Source organism: Phyllostomus hastatus, unplaced genomic scaffold (assembly GCF_019186645.2).
Source record: "Phyllostomus hastatus isolate PE091 unplaced genomic scaffold, TTU_PhHast_1.1 phas_contig_210, whole genome shotgun sequence".
Classification (NCBI taxonomy): domain Eukaryota; kingdom Metazoa; phylum Chordata; class Mammalia; order Chiroptera; family Phyllostomidae; genus Phyllostomus; species Phyllostomus hastatus.
Genome location: NW_025333737.1, coordinates 34,852,185 through 34,869,517, shown reverse-complemented (window position 1 = coordinate 34,869,517; position 17,333 = coordinate 34,852,185). Strand labels below are relative to the sequence as shown.

At 57.8% G+C, this 17,333-nt stretch overlaps 2 protein-coding genes and 1 long non-coding RNA gene across 6 annotated transcripts; 1 reads left to right on the top strand and 2 right to left on the bottom strand.

Moving 5' to 3' along the window:
- Window positions 1–334: 334 nt before the first annotated feature.
- On the bottom strand, window positions 335–1,851 carry LOC123817073. The gene is made up of 3 exons (XR_006785377.1): window positions 1,713–1,851; window positions 1,585–1,630; window positions 335–1,044 (listed from the first exon to the last, which is right to left on the bottom strand). It is a non-coding gene; the product is annotated as an uncharacterized LOC123817073 (long non-coding RNA).
- NT5C (5', 3'-nucleotidase, cytosolic) lies at window positions 1,036–2,829 on the top strand. The gene is made up of 5 exons (XM_045836521.1): window positions 1,036–1,451; window positions 1,778–1,878; window positions 1,962–2,022; window positions 2,227–2,341; window positions 2,464–2,829. The coding sequence occupies exons 1-5, from the start codon at window positions 1,245–1,247 to the stop codon at window positions 2,628–2,630; spliced, it is 651 nt and encodes a 216-aa protein (XP_045692477.1). The 5' UTR covers window positions 1,036–1,244; the 3' UTR covers window positions 2,631–2,829.
- Window positions 2,670–16,789, bottom strand: ARMC7 (armadillo repeat containing 7). Of its 4 annotated transcripts, XR_006785376.1 has the most exons (4): window positions 14,757–16,763; window positions 14,519–14,662; window positions 3,864–4,360; window positions 2,670–2,805 (listed from the first exon to the last, which is right to left on the bottom strand). XR_006785376.1 is itself a non-coding variant. In XM_045836522.1 (3 exons), exons 1-3 carry the CDS (start codon window positions 14,845–14,847, stop codon window positions 3,996–3,998), a joined length of 600 nt encoding a protein of 199 aa, XP_045692478.1. In that variant the 5' UTR covers window positions 14,848–16,763; the 3' UTR covers window positions 2,834–3,995. The 4 variants fall into 4 exon arrangements, 3 of the variants coding, with proteins under 3 accessions (XP_045692478.1, XP_045692480.1, XP_045692479.1); XM_045836522.1 differs by lacking the exon at window positions 2,670–2,805 and having other exon boundaries at window positions 2,834–4,360; XM_045836524.1 differs by lacking the exon at window positions 2,670–2,805 and having other exon boundaries at window positions 4,220–4,360; window positions 14,583–14,662; window positions 14,757–16,789.
- Between the last annotated feature and the right edge of the window lie 544 nt (window positions 16,790–17,333).

Here is a 17,333-nt window from a genome sequence, read left to right as displayed (position 1 = left end):
ACCCATGCATGTGCCGCGACTGGGAATGGAACTGGTTCTCCAATGGACCCTTTGGTTCTCAGGCCCACTCTCAGCCCACTGAGCTACACCAGTCAGGACTGAAGTCGAATAACCTTTCTTTTTTTTTTCTTTTAATTGTTCAAGTAGAGTTTTCTGCCTTTTACTCCTATCCCGGCCCCCCCAGCCCCCCCACCAAGTTGAATAATCTTAAAATGATGACCGGAATCGACATTTTGGACTTTTTATCCAGTTTGTGTGGCTTCAGTGGTTTAGTGTGAGGGAGGGGGGAAACAGCCAAGTCCTCAGTATTTACTGTTTATGCAATAAGTTCTACCTCTTTTTCCCTTTATGTTTTATTGTTTAGACGGTTACAATTGTCCCTACTATTTAGCGCTTTGCCCCCTCCCCCCCTCCAGGCCATCACCACACTGTTGCCCTCGTCCGAGGGTCACGCAATACGAGTAAGCGGTTTGGCTAATCCCTTCAGCTTCTCGCTTCCTCCACCTCTTAAGTGTTTTTTTTTTTTTAAGTTCGGTCCCCTTAGAACGAGAAGCCAGGCTCCTCTTTGTAACGCTTCTGCTGCATTGGTTTGGCAGTGTCGGGCGCTCTTGGGGAAACGATACATGGACGTAGTCAGGAAATTGCTTGAAATCTACAAAAGGGGGAGCTAACAAAATTTAGCAACATCCAGCATTTTTTCAACCGGGGGGGTCTAACCGCCGGTTCTAGAGGCGCCAGTTCCATGGCGAGAAGGGCAGCCCCGATGACCCGAGCTTGACGGAAACCGTCTGCCCCCAGGTGGGGCTGTGTGCTTTTAAGTAGAAGCTCCCGCGTCCCAAGTCGGCAGGTCCGAGCCTTGCGTCCTCGGGAGCTCGGCTCCGGGTCCGCGGCGTCCCTGGGCTCCCCGCGCCCCTAAGCCCGCAAGCGAGGACTGGCGGACTGGAGCCTAGGGCAGGGGGAGCCAGCCGCCCCGGTTTAAGAAGCCTCGGCTCCGCGTTTGAAGAGGCTTCTCAGCATTTTGGATCCCGGGGACGCCCGCGGCAGCTGAAGACCAGCAGTAAGGCAATCATTCCGCTGCGCCCTCCCGCGGAGGCCTCCCTGCGGCGGGTAGGCGGGGCCTAGGGGAATCGGCGGGTGGGCGGGGCCTAGGGGGATCCGCGGGGTGGCCACGCCCACCGCGGCTCCGGAAGGGGAGGCCCGGCGCTCAGTTCGTCCTTGCTTTCGCGCGCCCTGGTGCTCCCGCAATGGCGATGGTGACGGCCACGGCAGCGCGGCACGGGGGGCGGCCCGTGCGGGTGCTGGTGGACATGGACGGCGTGCTGGCCGACTTCGAGGCCGGGCTCCTGCGGGCGTTCTGCCGCCGCTTCCCTGGGGAGCCGCACGTGCCCCTGGCCGAGCGCCGCGGCTTCTTCGCTCGGGAGCAGTACCGAGCCCTGCGGCCGGACCTGGCGGTAGGGGGGTGGAGGGTGCAGGGCGGGTGCACGCGGGACTCCCCCACAGGACCCCTGGGAGGGATCCTCCCCCCCCTGTCTCCGGGAGCGGGAGCTCCGACCCCGCAGGGCACTCAGGAGCGAGGAGTCCTACCCTGGGGCAGCAGGGCCTCTGGTTCACTTCCCGAGACACCGTCTTCCTGTTGAAAGTTAACAAACCCCACTTAAGAGTACAGGGCCCATCCCAGGATAAGGAGAGCCCGCCCCCCACCTGCCCCCCACCTTCGAGATCCTCGCCGGGGTAGATCTGCTGAGGCAGAAGCCGGGAGGGGAACGCTCTCTTTCAGGACAAAGTCGCCAGTGTGTATGAAGCCCCCGGCTTTTTCCTGGACCTGGAGCCCATCCCTGGAGCCGTGGAAGCCATGCAGCAGATGAACGCCCTGAAGGAGTGAGTCAGGGGGGCAGGGGGCGGGGAGCGGGGAGCAGGGCCGGCACCAGCGCCGCCCTGTCTAACTAGCCCCTTCCCCGCAGCACCGAGGTCTTCATCTGCACCAGCCCTCTGCTGAAGTTTGACCACTGTGTGGGAGAGAAGGTGCGGCCGCCCCAGCGTCTCTCAGACACACTCGGCTTCCTAAGTCATGATCTTAAAATAAACCAGCGGAAACGCAGGAAGTGTGGGGTGGGGGAGAGGGGGGTGCGACCGTCATGGGCCGCGGACCCCACTCACCTACTTCCGCATTGGCCCTGAACTCAGGGGCCGCTGGGCCCCACTGACACGTCTGCGCCCTCTGCACAGTACCGCTGGGTGGAGAAGCACCTGGGGCCCCAGTTTGTGGAGCGCATCATCATGACGAGGGACAAGACGGTGGTCCTGGGGGACCTGCTCATTGATGACAAGGACACCATTCAAGGTTGGATCTCTTTTCCTTGGCAACCGCTAGGCATCTGACCTTCCTGGGACTAGGGAGAGGGAGCAAAAATAACCACATTGCAGACTGCATGCTCGCTGCCCCTCCCCCGTGTCCTGTCCCAGGCCGAGAGGAGACCCCGAGCTGGGAGCACATCTTGTTCACCTGTTGCCACAACCAGCACCTGGCCCTGCCCCCCACGAGGAGACGGCTGCTCTCCTGGAGTGACAACTGGAGGGAGATCGTAGACAGCAAACGGCGACCGGGGCCCAGGGCCGAGGATGGGAGCTGAAGGAAGGGGAGGCTGGCCAGCAGGGAGCCCAGCAGGCGGGGTGACAGGGCACCACGGGGCGGTGAGCCCAGCGCTGGGGAGTGGGGAGACGCGGTCACCTCTCCTCTCAGGCCGGCCACCTGGCACCCCCCGAGATGGCTGGCGTGGAAGCACGCTGGGAGATCAGTCAGGAACCCTTGAATAAAAAACACTTGGCTCATTGCTCTTTTCAGACCCTTTATTTGGGAAAGGAAAGGGGCAGGAGCCCAAGGGCTGCAGCTGGATTGGAGGCTGGCGGACGAGGCCTCCCCCTCCTGTCTCCAGGGGCCCTGGGTCACGCCACCTCCACACCCCCGGACGCCTTTCCGTGGTCAGGTAGGAGGTCAGTCTTAAGGGAGTGCAGGGGACCGGGGCTCCCCACTACTCCTGAACCCTAGCCTCCCATGGCTGTCCCTCGCCCCTTCCCTGGCGCTGATCAGCATGTACTGTGGGCTACAAGCCACAGACGGTGTCAGGGCCTGGCCCTCTGTCTCCTGAGCACCCCTCTCCCTTGTATCCCCGAAGCCCTCGGGCCTGAGACGCACTTTCAGGGGCAGGGACTCCCCTTTACCTAACCCTGATGGCGGAGGCGGGGCCTGCGTGGGGGAGAAGACGCTGCTCCCAGAGTTTGCGCCCGTGTTCTGATGTCACCACCCGCAGGCCTGGGTCTGAACGCCTCATGCCATGGGGACAGTCACGGGGCTGTATCGCTTGGGAGCAGGGACCACTTGCTCGCCTGGGAAGCCCTCCCATGGTGCCTGGCAGACTGGCCCGTGTGGATAATTGGTTAATCCTGGGCCGGCACCCGGCCTCCCGGGGCCTGCAGGTAGTTTTAATAATGAGGCTGCTCATTCCCGCTCCGCAGCATAGCCCCAGACAAGACACACCTGTTGAGGACCACGCCCCCTTCCTCAAGCTCCGGCAGTGGGCAGTGCTCCCGAGCCCCGGCCCAGCTGCCCTCAGGAGAACCGCCTTCTGCAAAGGCCTCTGGACGGAGGGAGCGGTTGCTGCTTCTACCCGAGGGTGAGAGCCGGGCAGTGGGGCGGGGCAGGAGGCGGGGCCTCCGCCCCCCTTGGTGAGCGTGCCCGCCCGTGAAACCGTGAAACCGGCACTGCTCTGGATTTCCTTCTCACGTGTCTCAATGTGTCTGTCCTCAACTCATCTCCTGACGCCTTTCATCACGGTGTAAACGCCCGTCAGGCTGGGAAAACTCACCTTTACAACGGCTGAAAGGCACCATGTGGGGAGAAAGGGCTCGCTGGGAGCCACCGGCCCGCTCCCCGAGCCCCACAGGATGCCGGCTCGCCTCCGGCAGTAAGGGCCCCAGGGTCTGGGGGCCTCCCTGCATCAGGACTGCTGCGGGGCCTCGGCCCGCGGCAGGGGGATGCCCAGGGCGGAGTGGGCCGGCCGGTGGCGCGCTTCGGCCACCTGGCCGGGGGAGCAGAAGTCTTCCAGGAAGATCTGCGCCAGGTTCCGGAGCCTCGCGTTGGCCGAGAGGGAGAAGCGCAGCATGCACTGGACCACGGGCAGCGCCGTCAGCTCAGGGTGGGCGGCGGCGCCCCCCGGCGGGCTCAGGTACATGAGCGCCGTGACGGCGGACAGCACGGTCTCCTCGCCGGGGCTGGACAGGCAGTTGGTGATGAGCGGGACGCCGCCCGCCTGCAGGATGTGCTCCCGGTTGGCCCGGTCCGCGCACAGGTTGCAGAGGCCTCCTGCGGGGAGAGCAGGGTGAGCCCGGGCCGCCCCTCCCCCCGTCCACCGCTGCCCACGGGGTCCAGGGAAGGGCCCGGGCCGCGGACGAGCTGCCCCAGGGACGGGGGCCGCGAAGTCCACGCTGGTCTCCGGCGCCCCCTCACAGGGTCCCAGCCAGGCCTGCCCGCCTGTGGCAGCCTAGCCTTCCCGAAGCGGGCATTCTCCCTTTGGTTTGGCCAGCTCCGTGGGTGATGTGCTTCCCCCACCCCCTTTTTAAAAAGTAAAACACAAAAACAAAGCCCATAATATAATACATCTTTAAAAGAATTTTATCCCAGGTTTGATTCCCAGCCAGGGTACATGCCTGGGTCGCAGGCCATAACCCCCAGCAACTGCACATTGATGTTTCTCTCTTTGTCTATCTCCCTTCCCCTCTAAAAATAAAAACAAATAAAATCTAAAAAAAAAAAGAATTTTAAAGTAGAGGTAAGATGATGGTTTCACAGTGTACATATAGGTCAAGGCTTAGGAAAGTGCACCCTGTAAGTATGTACGGTTCATTATATGTCCGCTACACTTCAGTAACGCTAAAAACACTGGTCCTGGCCAGGCACCTCAGTTGGTGAGCGCGTCATCCCAACACGCTAAGATGGTGAGTTCGACCCCGGTCAGGGCACACACGGGAAGCCACCAGTGAATGCATAAAGAAGTGGCACAGCAAATCTATGTCTCTTTCTCTTAAAGATAAAAACAACAATTTTCTTAAAAAGCTAAAGAAATTATAAGTCAAAATGTAAACCATTTTAATCTCCTCACCCAGACATTTAGCATTTGCTTTTCATTCCATAACTTTCAAATATGTAAGTACGTCCTTCCTAAAAATCTGGTACCCCCTCACGTTTCTCTCAGCCACCTGTGTTCACTGAACACTGCGCTGCGAACCCCGTCCTGTGCCGACAAACCTCCAGGCACGGCGCCACGCGGCGGCCGGGCCACACACACACGAATGGGGGACACAGCAGAACTCACTAGGAGGGCAGGGCACTTCAGCGTCATTTCCCGTCACTGTCACTAGGATGCTGGGGAGCAAAGAAGGAGTCGGCAGGGAGAGACCCGTGGCTCTGGGTCCGAGCGGCCGTGGCCCAGGCGGTGTGGCCAGACGCCCCTCTCGCGTGTCAGGTCCTCGAGCACTGCCCCCTCGATGCGGCAGCCCGGAGGACGGCGCTGCCGCGCCCCGGGGCAGTGCCTCGAGCGGGAAGCCGAGTTCCTGTGCATGGACGGAGCCCCCTGCCGTCGCGGCACCGCTGCCTTGTGGTGGTAACCACGCTGCCGTGTCAGACATGGCTCCCGAGGAAAAGGAGAACAAGTTCTGACTGGCTGGGGAACATGCTCTGGACAAGCCAGGCAGGCCGGAGAGCGAGAGAACAGGAGGCAAGAGGAGGGTGCTTCCAGACGCAGGGAGCCATGGAACCCGCCCGGCCCCCCCCCAGAGGTCAGGCAGGTGACCTTGGGTCACACAGCAAGTAGGGCACTGCTGCAGGTAGGGGGGGGGGGGTGGCGCCTACGGGTTGTCCCAGGGATTAGAGGCGGTCATGCAGAGAAACGCTTGGCCAGCAGCTGGCGCCCAGGGGCTGGGTGAGGCCTTGGAGGGAAGGGCCCAAGACGTTACTACATCTGAGGACGCAGCCACCCAGGGGCTCTGGGCTGTCTGCAGCCCACCCCAAGCCAGCACCTTCATCCGGGACTCTGTGTTTTTGGGTTTCACTGCAGCTTCTTGAGAATGGTTCTTGCTGGAATTCCAAGTTCGAGGGACAGGACAAGGCACTGGGAAAGCCGCCCCCATGCAGAAGCGGGGGCGGGGTGTATGCGTGTGCTCACGGTCGCTGGTTCTCTGTGAGGGGGGGCTGTGGGGGACCCGGGAACGGAGGGGACTTCCTTAAACACCTTGTAACACGGTTTAGACCTCAACCGATGAATTCCACTTCTAGAAACTTATCCTAGGGATACAGTCCCACAGGTGAGAAGTGGCACAAGAGCAAGGTCATCCACTGAGACACCGCCTGGGGGAGCAGGAGGGAAACCAGCTGAACCCGCACCCCTGCGGGGCTGGCTGACCCTCGGCCCCTCCCGGCCACGGACTACCACGCCGCTTTGTGCCACGTGCACAGCACGAGGCAGCTGCTTATGGACTGGCACTGCAGGTGTGTCAAGATATGTTGCTGAGTTAAACATACAAAACAAAACAAAACAAAGCAAAAGCAGAATACTGATATAGCACCCTGGCCAGAGTAGCTCAGTGGCTTGCAAACCAAAGGGTTGCCGGTTCGATTCCCAGTCAGGGCACACGCCTGGGTTGTGGGCCAGGTCCCCAGTAGGGGGTGTGCAAGATGCAACCACACATTGGTGTTTCTCTCCCTCTCTCCCTCCCTTCTCTCTAAAATAAATAAATAAATAAATACAATCTTTAAAAAAAGAAAAAAGAATGTTGATATAGCACACTACCCCATGTGTAGAATAGGAGAGAAAGGATTCATATACGATTGATACGCCTGTAAATCCCAGCAGGGAGGGATGGCGGCGGCGGCCCTGGTCCAGGTGAGGACAGCCTGCTGACCTGGTGAGGGAGGAGCAGTGGGGAGAACCTGGACAGCACCTCGCTCTTGTAAGGGGGATCCTGCCACAGGTGCACGGCCGAGGACTTAGGGGACCAGAGCACGCAACTCGGCTTCTCTAAGCCTCGGTTTCTTCATCAGTCAAGTGGGCAGAGAGGACTAAGTAACGTGATGGCGGCCCCTTCCTGGCACACACTGGCCGTGGACCAAGAATGTACCTGTTCACAGCCCCAGAGGCTGGCACGGGGCCACACGTGCAAACCACACACACAGAAAAGGGCTGACATGCACAGGAGAGGTGAACACGGGTAAAGCAAACGCCCGAGTGACCAGCACCGACAGGGTCAGGAACGCAAACACTGTCGGGACCCAGAGGCCTTCCTGTGTCCCTCCCTGAGCCAATTCTCTCCCTTGGAGGGAGACACCTTCCTGGTTTGGAAGAATTTAACAACATACTTTTTCGTAAGCAGAACTTGTCATACTTCTTATTTAAAAATAATTTTTACACATACATCCCTAAACACTACAGTTCATGTCTGCCTGTTTTGGACTTAGCAGAAATGGAATCCCACTGTAGCGTCGTGTCTAGCAACATTATTGCATATAGTTGTTGGCTGTTCATTCCCCCTGCTTAACAGTATCAATATCCCCAATGCTGGTATCCGTTCCACTGTCTACTGTTTCCAGTTTGGGACTGCTACAGACAATGTTGCTAGCGGCATTTCTGCACACGTGCCTGGGTATACATTCGCCCTGACCTTATGCATGCTCATGGGATACGCCTATCTTCAGTTTTACTAAGTACTGTTTCTCAGAGAGAGGCCCTGAAAACCCGCTTTGGACTTCTGGTCGAGATGGCAGCATGGGCAAACACGGCTCACCTCCTTGCACAATCACATCGAAATTACAACTAAAATACAGAACAAGCGTTACTCAAAACCATCAGAAACCGCGCTGAATGGAAGTCAGGTGCCACACCCGAGACTCATCAACCTGGCTAACACTGTTCGCCTTGCCGCGGAGATCCGAGACTCCATCCCACCGAATGGAACCACAAACCACCCAAACTGTTAACAGGGACTTTTCCATGTGAATGGCTGGTCTTGGCTCATGGTGCACAACTTCCTAAATCCTACCGAACAAGGAAAAGCTCACCACAGTGAGCTCCCAGCCCCCCAGCCCCCACCTGGTACCTCTTGCAAGTGCCCCCAGGCAGCAGCAGCCGGCCTAGATTCACAGCCTGGTGCCTCCTGGGAACCTCGGAGTCCAGCAGAACAGCAGCCATCTCAGACTGCTTTACAGCTCAGGCAGGGTGGCCCCAGGCAGAACACAGGAGGGGGCCGAGCTTGGCCTGCACCACCCGGGAAACTCTAGAGCCTGCACACCCAGTGGACAGCTACGGACCAAGTCGGAGCAACGTCATCCTGCCGACCCTGCACAGCTGACCCTCCATGGAAGGTGGAGGCTGTGGTCACAGCCAGTCCTTGCAGCTCACTGGCCTGGGTAAATCCCTCCCACTGACCTGCCGACAGCAACCCAACTACAAGAGGAGGGTGTACTCAGCCCACATGAAGGGCGCACCTCAAGTACCCAGCTTGGGCGATAGGGGAGGCGGTGCCCGGGACCCTACAGGACACCTACTACCTTAGGCCATACAACCAAGCCAGGGAGTCAGAGCAGCTCTACCTAATACACAGAAACAAACACAGGGAGGCTGCTAAAACGATAAGACAAAGAAACATGGCCAAAGGGAAAGAACAGATCAAAACTCCAGAAAGAGCCAAATGAAATGGAGATAATCAGCCTATCAGATGCAGAGCTCAAAACACTGGTTATAAGGGTGCTCAGGGAGCTTAGTGAGGACCTCGGCAGCATAAATCAGATCCAGTCAGAAATGAAAGACACATTAGTTGAAATAAAGAGCAACTTACAGGAAAAAACAGTAGAGTGGATGAAGCCAAGAATCAAATCAATGATTTGGAACATAAGGAAGCAATAACAACCAACAGAAAAGCAAGAAGAAAAAAGAATCCAAAAAAGCAAGGAGAGTACAAGGAGCCTCTGGAACAACTTCAAGTGATCCAACACTCACGTCACAGGAGTGCCAGAAGGAGAAGAGAAAGAGCAGGAAGTTGGAAAGGAGCCGAAAACACTGATTCGAAAGGACACAAACACCCCTGTGTCCACTGCAGCGTTATTTACGACCGCCAAGCCATGGAAGCCGCCCAGTGTCCATCAGCGGGTGAGCGGATAAAACAACCAGGGGACACGTACACACTGGGGCACTACTCGGCTGTAAAAAAAGAAGGAAATTTCACCCTCTGCGACAACGTGGATGGACCCGGAGAACATGATGTTCAGTGAAATAAGCCAGTCAGAGAAAGACAAACACCATATGATTTCACTCGTACGTGGAACCTAGTGAACAAACTCAACTAACAAGGAAAACAGGGACAGGCTCAGAGATGGAGAGCAGAATACAGTGCGGGGGTGGGGGGTTTGGGCAAAAGGGAAAAAGGACTCGTGGACATGGACAACAGTGGGGTGATTGCCGGGAGGAAGTGGGGGTGTATATAAGGGGGCTAAGTGTTAATGGAAAACTACAATAAAGATTAAATTAAAAACAGACACAAAGGGAGGCCCCTGAGGATCTACCAACCAACCTGTTTCTGCTCGCCACCGCCACCTGGTGGCAGCTACGTGTATTGAAGAAAACAGCGAACAAGGAAAGGGCTTTTAACCTGAACCCTGGGAGGCAACCTACTTGAACTCGGTCTTAGTACCAAGACCACCAAGTATTCCGTGATATCCCAGGATTTACCCATGGTTCACAGAGGCAGAGAAATCCCTTCCGGTCCCTGCATGCCCACATGCAGCATCTAGGACGGTGTCCACGCAGCACACGGGACGTCTGAGACTCAGCCAGTGGTGCTCTGGGCGAGCGTTTCCACCTTCATGCCGAAGGCCGCCCGTGTTTCTATCTGGGACACGAGCTGGGAACACTCACTCGAGTGTCTGTGGAGGTCCTGGCTTCATATCCGGTCCCCACAACCCACTCACTCCCCACCTCCTGTCCCGGCGTGAGCAGTACCATCTCCTGGTGGCAGTTCCTCGTAGACACCTGTGCCAGGGACGGCTCGGCACCGGAACCGTCTCAGGGACACTGGGCCGCACGGGACACACAGATTCAGGGACGAAGATACGCCGGACTCTGCGCCTGGCTCTGGCAGCCGGGCCCCTGGGCCCAGGGGTCGGGTCCAGGAAGACTGGGGTCGGCTGTGAGCCGCAGGCAACGGACCGGACCTCCACGCGGTGGGCTCCCTCACGTGGGCCGAGGGCTCAGTGCTACCTGCCCTGCGGTTGACGACACACCCAGAGACCCTGCAGGCAGTGCTGGTACGGGGAGGGCAGGCAGCGGGCATGGGGTCGGCACCCAGGAAAGGTGGCAGGAAAGCGGCCAAGGGAGCAGCTTCTAGAACCGGACAGCCGTGGGTTTAAGTCCCAGGTCTGGTGCTCTTTAAATCTCTGAGCAACCCACCTCCAAGGCCTCAGATTCATTGTTGGGAAAGGCCTGTTACGAGCCCACCGGCTTTCAGCGCTGTCTCGGGGCCTACGGGATAAAGCACAGGAGGCCAGTGCGTGGCACCCAGAAGGGGCTCCGTCCGTGGAGCTATCGCTGCAGGTCCCAGCCAATGGGACAATGCCAGCGTCACAGCTAAGAGGCTGAGCGTGGCGCCAATGACACCATGGCCAGGCTCACTCCGCCTGGAACTGCGTGGACAGCGCTAGGAGGCTGAGGATCGACTTCCCTAGCCTTTCCTACCATCCGACGGTGTTTCCCCAGAAGGGAGGACTCCCTGGAGCAGAGGGGGTTCCCTTGAGAGGCTGTGATCCCACCCACCGCACCTCTGGGGGACGTGAGGGAACAGCTTATCCTCAAGGGGCTCCGAGTACCTGGGGGCTGCAGCTGCAGACACTCCGTGTCACTCACCTCCCAGCCCTCTGCGGGGCGGGCACTGATGCTGCCTGCCCCTCAGGTGGACGGCGGGAGGAGGGAGATCACGCACCGGGACGTAAGTGGGGCAGCAAAGACTTAGGCCCAGGCCTGCCTGGCCCCAAAGCCTAGCTCTCACCAGACTCACTCACGTTCCCTGCCAACAAACGGCCATCGGTTTTGGTTCTGGGAGCCACGGCCACGGGCAATCTCACCCAGCCCTCCTCTCCGCCAGCTGTTGCAGAGCCAGCCCCACTCAGGCTGCGGGACCAAGTCACAGCCAGGACTCTGCGCCTTTTGGGACCTTCCGTCCAGGCTGGGGCATTCAGGTCGTGACAGATAAGCGAGGCTGCGCCCTGCCCTCGCAGCCATCACCGTCTCTGGCCTGCCGCCAGAGATGGAAGATTCAAAGCTACAACGCGCACACAGAGCCTTTCAGCAGCAGAGCAAGCGCCGGGCACATTCACAGAAAACGGCAGCGGTGACCAAGTCCGCCTCTAAGTCCCACTGGGGCTCTCCTTTTAAGTCCCACACGATGAGTAAGAGAGGAATTTGATCCGAGGGGATCCCCGGGAGGGACAGCTAAGCAGGCTGCTGCTCCTGGGACTGAGGACCCTGCTCTGGTCCTCAGTCTGGGAATGGGGAGGAAGAAGAAAGGAGAAAAAGGCGGCTGGGAGAAGCAAGGCTGGGGAGCCGCCCAGGAGGGCGCGCACTCGGGCCCGGCGCGGGGGCCAGGCTCTCGGAGCACTCCTGCCTGGGGAAAGTTGCCTCTCATCCTGTAAAAAACTTTCCCTGGGCGATTGCTCTTTTCAGGCAAGTCTCCTCCGGGGTCAAAAGCTTGAGCTGGAGGGGCTCTGTCACTGACAGGCGGGGCCACAGTCACCATGCAGATGTCAGAAGCTACAGAGCTGAGTCACAAAAAGGGAGGGGATGGAGGACTTACATGGTGAACATCTTAAAGTAGCAATTTTTTAGAATATTTATTTAGCATAACAATCTTCCAGATGGCCAGAGGCAGGGGCTAGCACCACTCTATCAGCCCTGGGCTGCTGGGGCGCCCGCCCCGGCCCCACCGTGGAGGGGCTCACTCTGGTCTTCCCCACAGGCTGGGAAATCCCCGGCGCCCACCCAAAGGCCTGCGCTGTTCCCCACACCTGGCGCCCCAGGGCCTGCACCTCCGCCCACGGCTGCACGGGCCTCTTCCCTAGATCCTGACTCCTAGCGGGGAACCCGAGGGGGGTGGTGCACACTCTAAAGTCCAAGGAGAGGCCGCGGGCAGGCGTGTGTGGGGGTGTGAACGGAGCTGGGATGCCCACACAGGTGCGAGGCCCGCTGTGGTGAGAAGAGGAGGGGCGACCCCCACCTGTGCTCTAGCCCCAATACCACAAACATTAGGGGCAGACCCGGGTGGTCTTCCAGAATTTTAAATTACACTCACCTAGATGTGTCCACAAAGTCAAGTGTTTCTTGACCCTGTCAAGGCTTTCGATCTCATTTCTAGGTCACAGGAAATTAAAGGGGACAGAGGGACAGACAAGCACCGTGAAGAGGCGGCCAGACAGTCGGGAAGGCGGGCGGTTCTGCAGAACTGGTCTGGGCCCTTGGACAACGAGCGCTATGAAGAAAGAGTCTAAAAGAGAGAGAACTGACTCAGTGACTTCCTTCCAAAGGGTGCAGCATGGAAGGGGGTAAAACAGCCACTTTAGCACAGAGCAACCTGACAAACCCTGCCTCCGCCAGGGCATCGGCGCTGTCGGCAAACGTGGTCGGGCCCGACGGGAGCACCGGCCCCATCTGACTTCCCCTCTGTGGCCGTCCTCCCCCAAACCCAGTCTAATCCTGAGAAAAACAGCAACTTCTCATTGAGGGGCAGTCTACAAAACACCTGCCTAGTAACTCCTCAAAATGATCAAAAAACAAAAACGAGAAATCTAAGAGGAGGAGCCTGGGGAGATGGGACAAGTGCAAGTGACACAGTCTCCCGGATGGGATCCTGAACAGGACAAAGACCTCAGGTCCAAACTAAGCAAATCTGAATAAACTATGGTCTTTAGTTTAATAATAATAATAATAATAATAATAATAATAATAATAATAATAATGTATCAAGACCAGTTTATTAAACGTAACAAATGTACGGCACTAATGTAAGATGTTAATAATATTCCACATTCATGAGTGTGGCATGAATGGCAACTGTCTGTATTACCTTGGGAATTTTTCTAAAACGGTTCTAAAATACAAAATTTATTTTAAAGGAGAGAGAGACTGACATCTAAGGAACGTAACAACCAGACTGAACTGCCTGGACCCTGGTTTACACAGACCAACCCCCAAAAATGTCCCTTTGGGAACTATGAGAAAAATTTGCATCATTGGGTATTAGGTGACAATGGGATTATTATGAAAGGCTTTTTTCCCCTACATAGATAAGATTGCTTTCACTATATAGAGAAATGTTATTTTTATTTATTTCTAAAAATTTTACATTTATTATTCATTTTTAGAAGGGAGAAAGAAAGGCAGAGAAACACCGATGTGCGAGAGAAACGGCAATGGGTTGCTTCTCATATACCCTCCGACCCGGGACCGAACCCACAACCCACTCGTGTGCCCAGACCCAGAATGGAACCGAAGACCTTGCGCTTTGCAGGACGACACCCAACCCACGGAGCCACACCAGTCAGGGCTGAAATGTTCCTTTCTAAAGACGCATGCTGAAAAAGAATTTCTGTTTTCCTTTCAGAATAAACTCCAAACGCTTCCCCGAGGCCGAGACCCAAGCCCCTGGAAGCTCTGGTGCCGCCGCCTCGCCAGCCTCACCCTGTCCCTCGCTGCCTGCTCCCCACGATCCGGACAGGACACGTCGGCCTTCCCGGGGGCGCCCCCTGCCCTCCGGCCTCCTGCCCCTGACGCACCTCGGCCTCGAAGGCCTGCCCGGCGTGGCCAGAACGGAGGCCGCCCCCGTCTCCCATCGCTCTACCCATCATCCTCTTCACCTCCTCCAGAGTCTCCCCGTCCGGGTTTATGCGCTCGGCATCTGTCTGCCCCTCCTAGAATCCAAGCTCCTTTGAGGGCGAAGGCCTTCCCGGACCTGTTGGCCATCTCCCCGGCACTCAGAGCCCGTGCTCACATTCATTCATGCCCATAAATGTCTGCCCGGTGAATGACGTAATGGGTCTTTGGCCCTAACAACTACAGGAACGACCAGCCATTCCAATCACCTCTGTGTCTTTGGATATTAACACATTACAATAAAGCTGTTTAAAAGAGCACTCTAATTTTTCTCCCCCTCCAAGTGGCTTCAACCCATTCCCTCCGTTACGATCTCATCTCTAAACAGGAGGGACGGGCGTGGGGGGGGCACGCGGAGGGAGTCCTGGCCGTGAGCCGCAGGCCTGACCCCGGCGGGCTGCGGCCTGGACACTGTGCGAACGGCGAGGTCTGCCACTGCCGCCGAGGGGCGGCCTGCCCGGGATCCCTTCCCCGAAGACTCGCCTCGCGCTCACTTCCCTCGCCACCGCCCGCCACCGCCCGCCACCGGGCACCCGGGAGACCAGCCCCATGCTTACCGATAGCAAACTCCACCAGGGTCTCGTTCTCCTCCGACAGCGAATCGAGGAACAAGTCCAGGACCTGCAGCTGTCGCAGATACTGGTAGTTGCTGGGGTCATAGGCGAAGTTGGCGAGGTTGGCGAGGACTTGCTCCTTGGCGTCTGCAGCGGGAAAGCGGCACCGGAGTCAGGTCCCAGGCGACGGTCGCGGGCGGACCGCTGCCCCGCCCCCTGACCCTCACCCTGTCTCTCTCACCTTGGCTCTCCGTCTCCTGGAACTCCGTGACCAGCGCCTGCAGGTAGCCCAGCCGCCCTACGTGGGGGTCTACCTTCGGCTTCTGGGCCATGGTCGGGGTGGAAGAGGGTCCACGGGGGGACAGGCAGGGGAGTGTGGCTGATGAGGCCGGAACGGCGTGCGAGAACCTCACGGGGCCTCGCTGCGCAAGGGCAGGCCAGGGCAGGGTACAGGTTCGTCTCCCGGCCTCGGGTCCTGCGGTAATTTGCAGCTGTAATTGGGCTGAGGTGCGGTATCGGGACCTTGTAGGAGACGGGCGTGAAATTCTGAGGCGCAGGAGCCTCGGAAACAACTGCGCGACGGAGGAGGAAGTAGCACCACCCAGCCCCTAGCTCGTAGGTAAGGTTTTCCGCTTGGTTCCGGGCTTCCGCCGGAAGCCGCACTTAGCTCCGCCCCAGAGGGCGGGAAGAGGTAGGCAGCGGCGGAGCGAAGGCGGGGCTTTCCCTGAGCTCAGCGCGCGTGCGCAATTCGCTTCTTGCCGTAGCGCTCGCGCAGGCGGCGGAAGGCTGCGAATGGCTGCGAACGCTTTGAGGGATTTATCCAGGGTCCTTTAGAGCATAGAGGCGCCGGAGGGCTCCGCGTGGGGAGCTGTCGAGGCAGAACCACCTCCAGATCCTCTTGCATCTGACGCCCCTCTGGAGCGTGGGCATCGGCCGCCTGCGGACGACCACGGCCCCCGCCCCGGGTCCTTTGACACTGCTTTCTCGTCGGCTTTTCCAAAAAGTCGTGCTAGCCTGGTGCTCCCTGCTCCCCCTCCCCGAACTGAGTCTTCCACCTCTGGCCAGAAATCTCGTGAACTGGGTAAAGCTCCGTCAGCCAGGTGGACGGGGAGCGCTGGGCAGCACCGACGGGTGGTAGGAACCTGCATCCACCCGAATGTACCGTTGTGGGCAGCGTTTTGAGTTAGGCAGCAGCCCTTTTGTCCAGTTCTTTCTTGGGGCTTCCCAGGAAGGTGGTATGTGAAGGAGACCTCGTAGGCGCAGGGACTAAAGCCCCAGGGAAGGAGGTGGTCCTGCCGTCCTCCCATCTGATTGAAAACGTGAGGGTAAAGGAGGCTTGGGCTGTGAGCTTCTCCAGGGCGAGGACCATGCGCCTTTGGTCCTGGGCCGTACTCCATCCTGCCACCATCCCATTGGGAGCAATCCCTGCATGGCGTGCGCTCAGGTCCCTGTGGTCAGCCCCTGCCCTAGGCACACCCCCTGGGGCAGGAGGTACACTTGGGTACTGTGGCTGCTCTGCGATAGTGGTGGCCCCAGGATGCTTAACGAGCCCTTCAGCGTCTTTGGAGAACCGATGTGGCTTGGGGATGTACATCTCAGCCCAGGGTGGCCCATGGTCTTCTCTCCCTCTGGCTGGACAGAGCAGCAAAGGCTTGGGGACCAGAAGGTCAGGGTTTGGGGGCAGGATGGACGAGAGCTCCCACCTGTGCTACTCAGGAACGGCTCCAGACCCTGTCTAGAGAATTCTCAGGAAGCCAGCTAAGCGTGGTTTCTGGAATCAGATTGGGCCACCTACCTTCCCTCATTTGTTTCCTCCCAAGGCCTCAGCAGCCCTCCTCCTTGGGGAGAAATGCCCAGTCCTTGGTTTTGTGCCGAGGGCGGCAACCAGGTCTTACTCCTGTTTGCCCAGTCCTGGCACACAGTAGATGCCTACGTATTTGTTGAGGAGAGCCTAGTGACCATCGCTGCTGTTGACAGAGGGCCAAGTTCTCTGTGCTGAATGTTCACTAATAATCTTTTTTTGCCTTAAAAGAAATCTGCTTTGTCCTGACCATTGTGGCTCAGTTGGTTGGGTGTCGTCCCTCAAGGCAAAGGGTCCCTGGTTTGATTCCTGGTCAAGGCACAGGCCTGAGTTTCGGGTTCTGTCCTTGGTCGGGGCACACATGAAAGGCAGTCAACCAATGTTTCTCTCTCACATCAACGTTTCTCTCCCTGTCTTCCTCCCTCCCCCTCTTTAAAAATAAATTAAAAAAAATATATATATTTTTAAAGATTTTATTTATTTTCAGAGAGAGGGGAGAGAGGAAAAGAAACATCCATGTGTGGTTGCCTCTTGTGTGCCCCCAATGGGGACCCAGCCTACAACCCAGGCACGTGTCCTGGCTGGGAATTGAACCGGAGTTCCCTTGGTTCTCAGTCCAGCGCTCAATCCACTGAACCACACCCACCAGGGCTAAATAATATTTTTTTAAAAATCTGTTTTAAGGAATTGGACCGATTAGGGGATGCAATTTCAAAGCCTGGTGGCTACTAGTAACCAAAAGCATGTACCTGCTTACCAGCCCCAACTCCCTCCTTTTCTGCTCCATTAGGATGGAGGACACAGGACTTGGTAAAATGTATTCCAGCTTCTCCCCTTCAGCTCACACTCCGGATGGTAGCCAAGCACAGGACGGGGTAGGGAGCAAGAAGGCAGTGGGGTTCTTCAGGATCAGACTTTTCAAACTGGAAGAGACTTTGGCTTATCCTGGCCAACTTCCTCCTTTTAAAAATCCCAGTGGTGGTGAACAACTTGCCCCAAGTCACGCAGTAAATTATG

Bases quoted from the DNA above. Each gene is read 5' to 3' on its own strand.
- NT5C (XM_045836521.1), top strand. From the start codon at position 1,245: ATGGCGATGGTGACGGCCACGGCAGCGCGGCACGGGGGGCGGCCCGTG. The intron at 1,879-1,961 runs GTGAGTCAGGGG...CCTTCCCCGCAG, and splicing joins CAGATGAACGCCCTGAAGGA to CACCGAGGTCTTCATCTGCA. The intron at 2,342-2,463 runs GTTGGATCTCTT...GTCCTGTCCCAG, and splicing joins TGACAAGGACACCATTCAAG to GCCGAGAGGAGACCCCGAGC.
- ARMC7 (XM_045836522.1), bottom strand. From the start codon at position 14,847: ATGGCCCAGAAGCCGAAGGTAGACCCCCACGTAGGGCGGCTGGGCTAC. The intron at 14,663-14,756 runs GTGAGAGAGACA...TTCCCGCTGCAG, and splicing joins CCAGGAGACGGAGAGCCAAG to ACGCCAAGGAGCAAGTCCTC. The intron at 4,361-14,518 runs GTAAGCATGGGG...CTCTCCCCGCAG, and splicing joins CCTGGTGGAGTTTGCTATCG to GAGGCCTCTGCAACCTGTGC.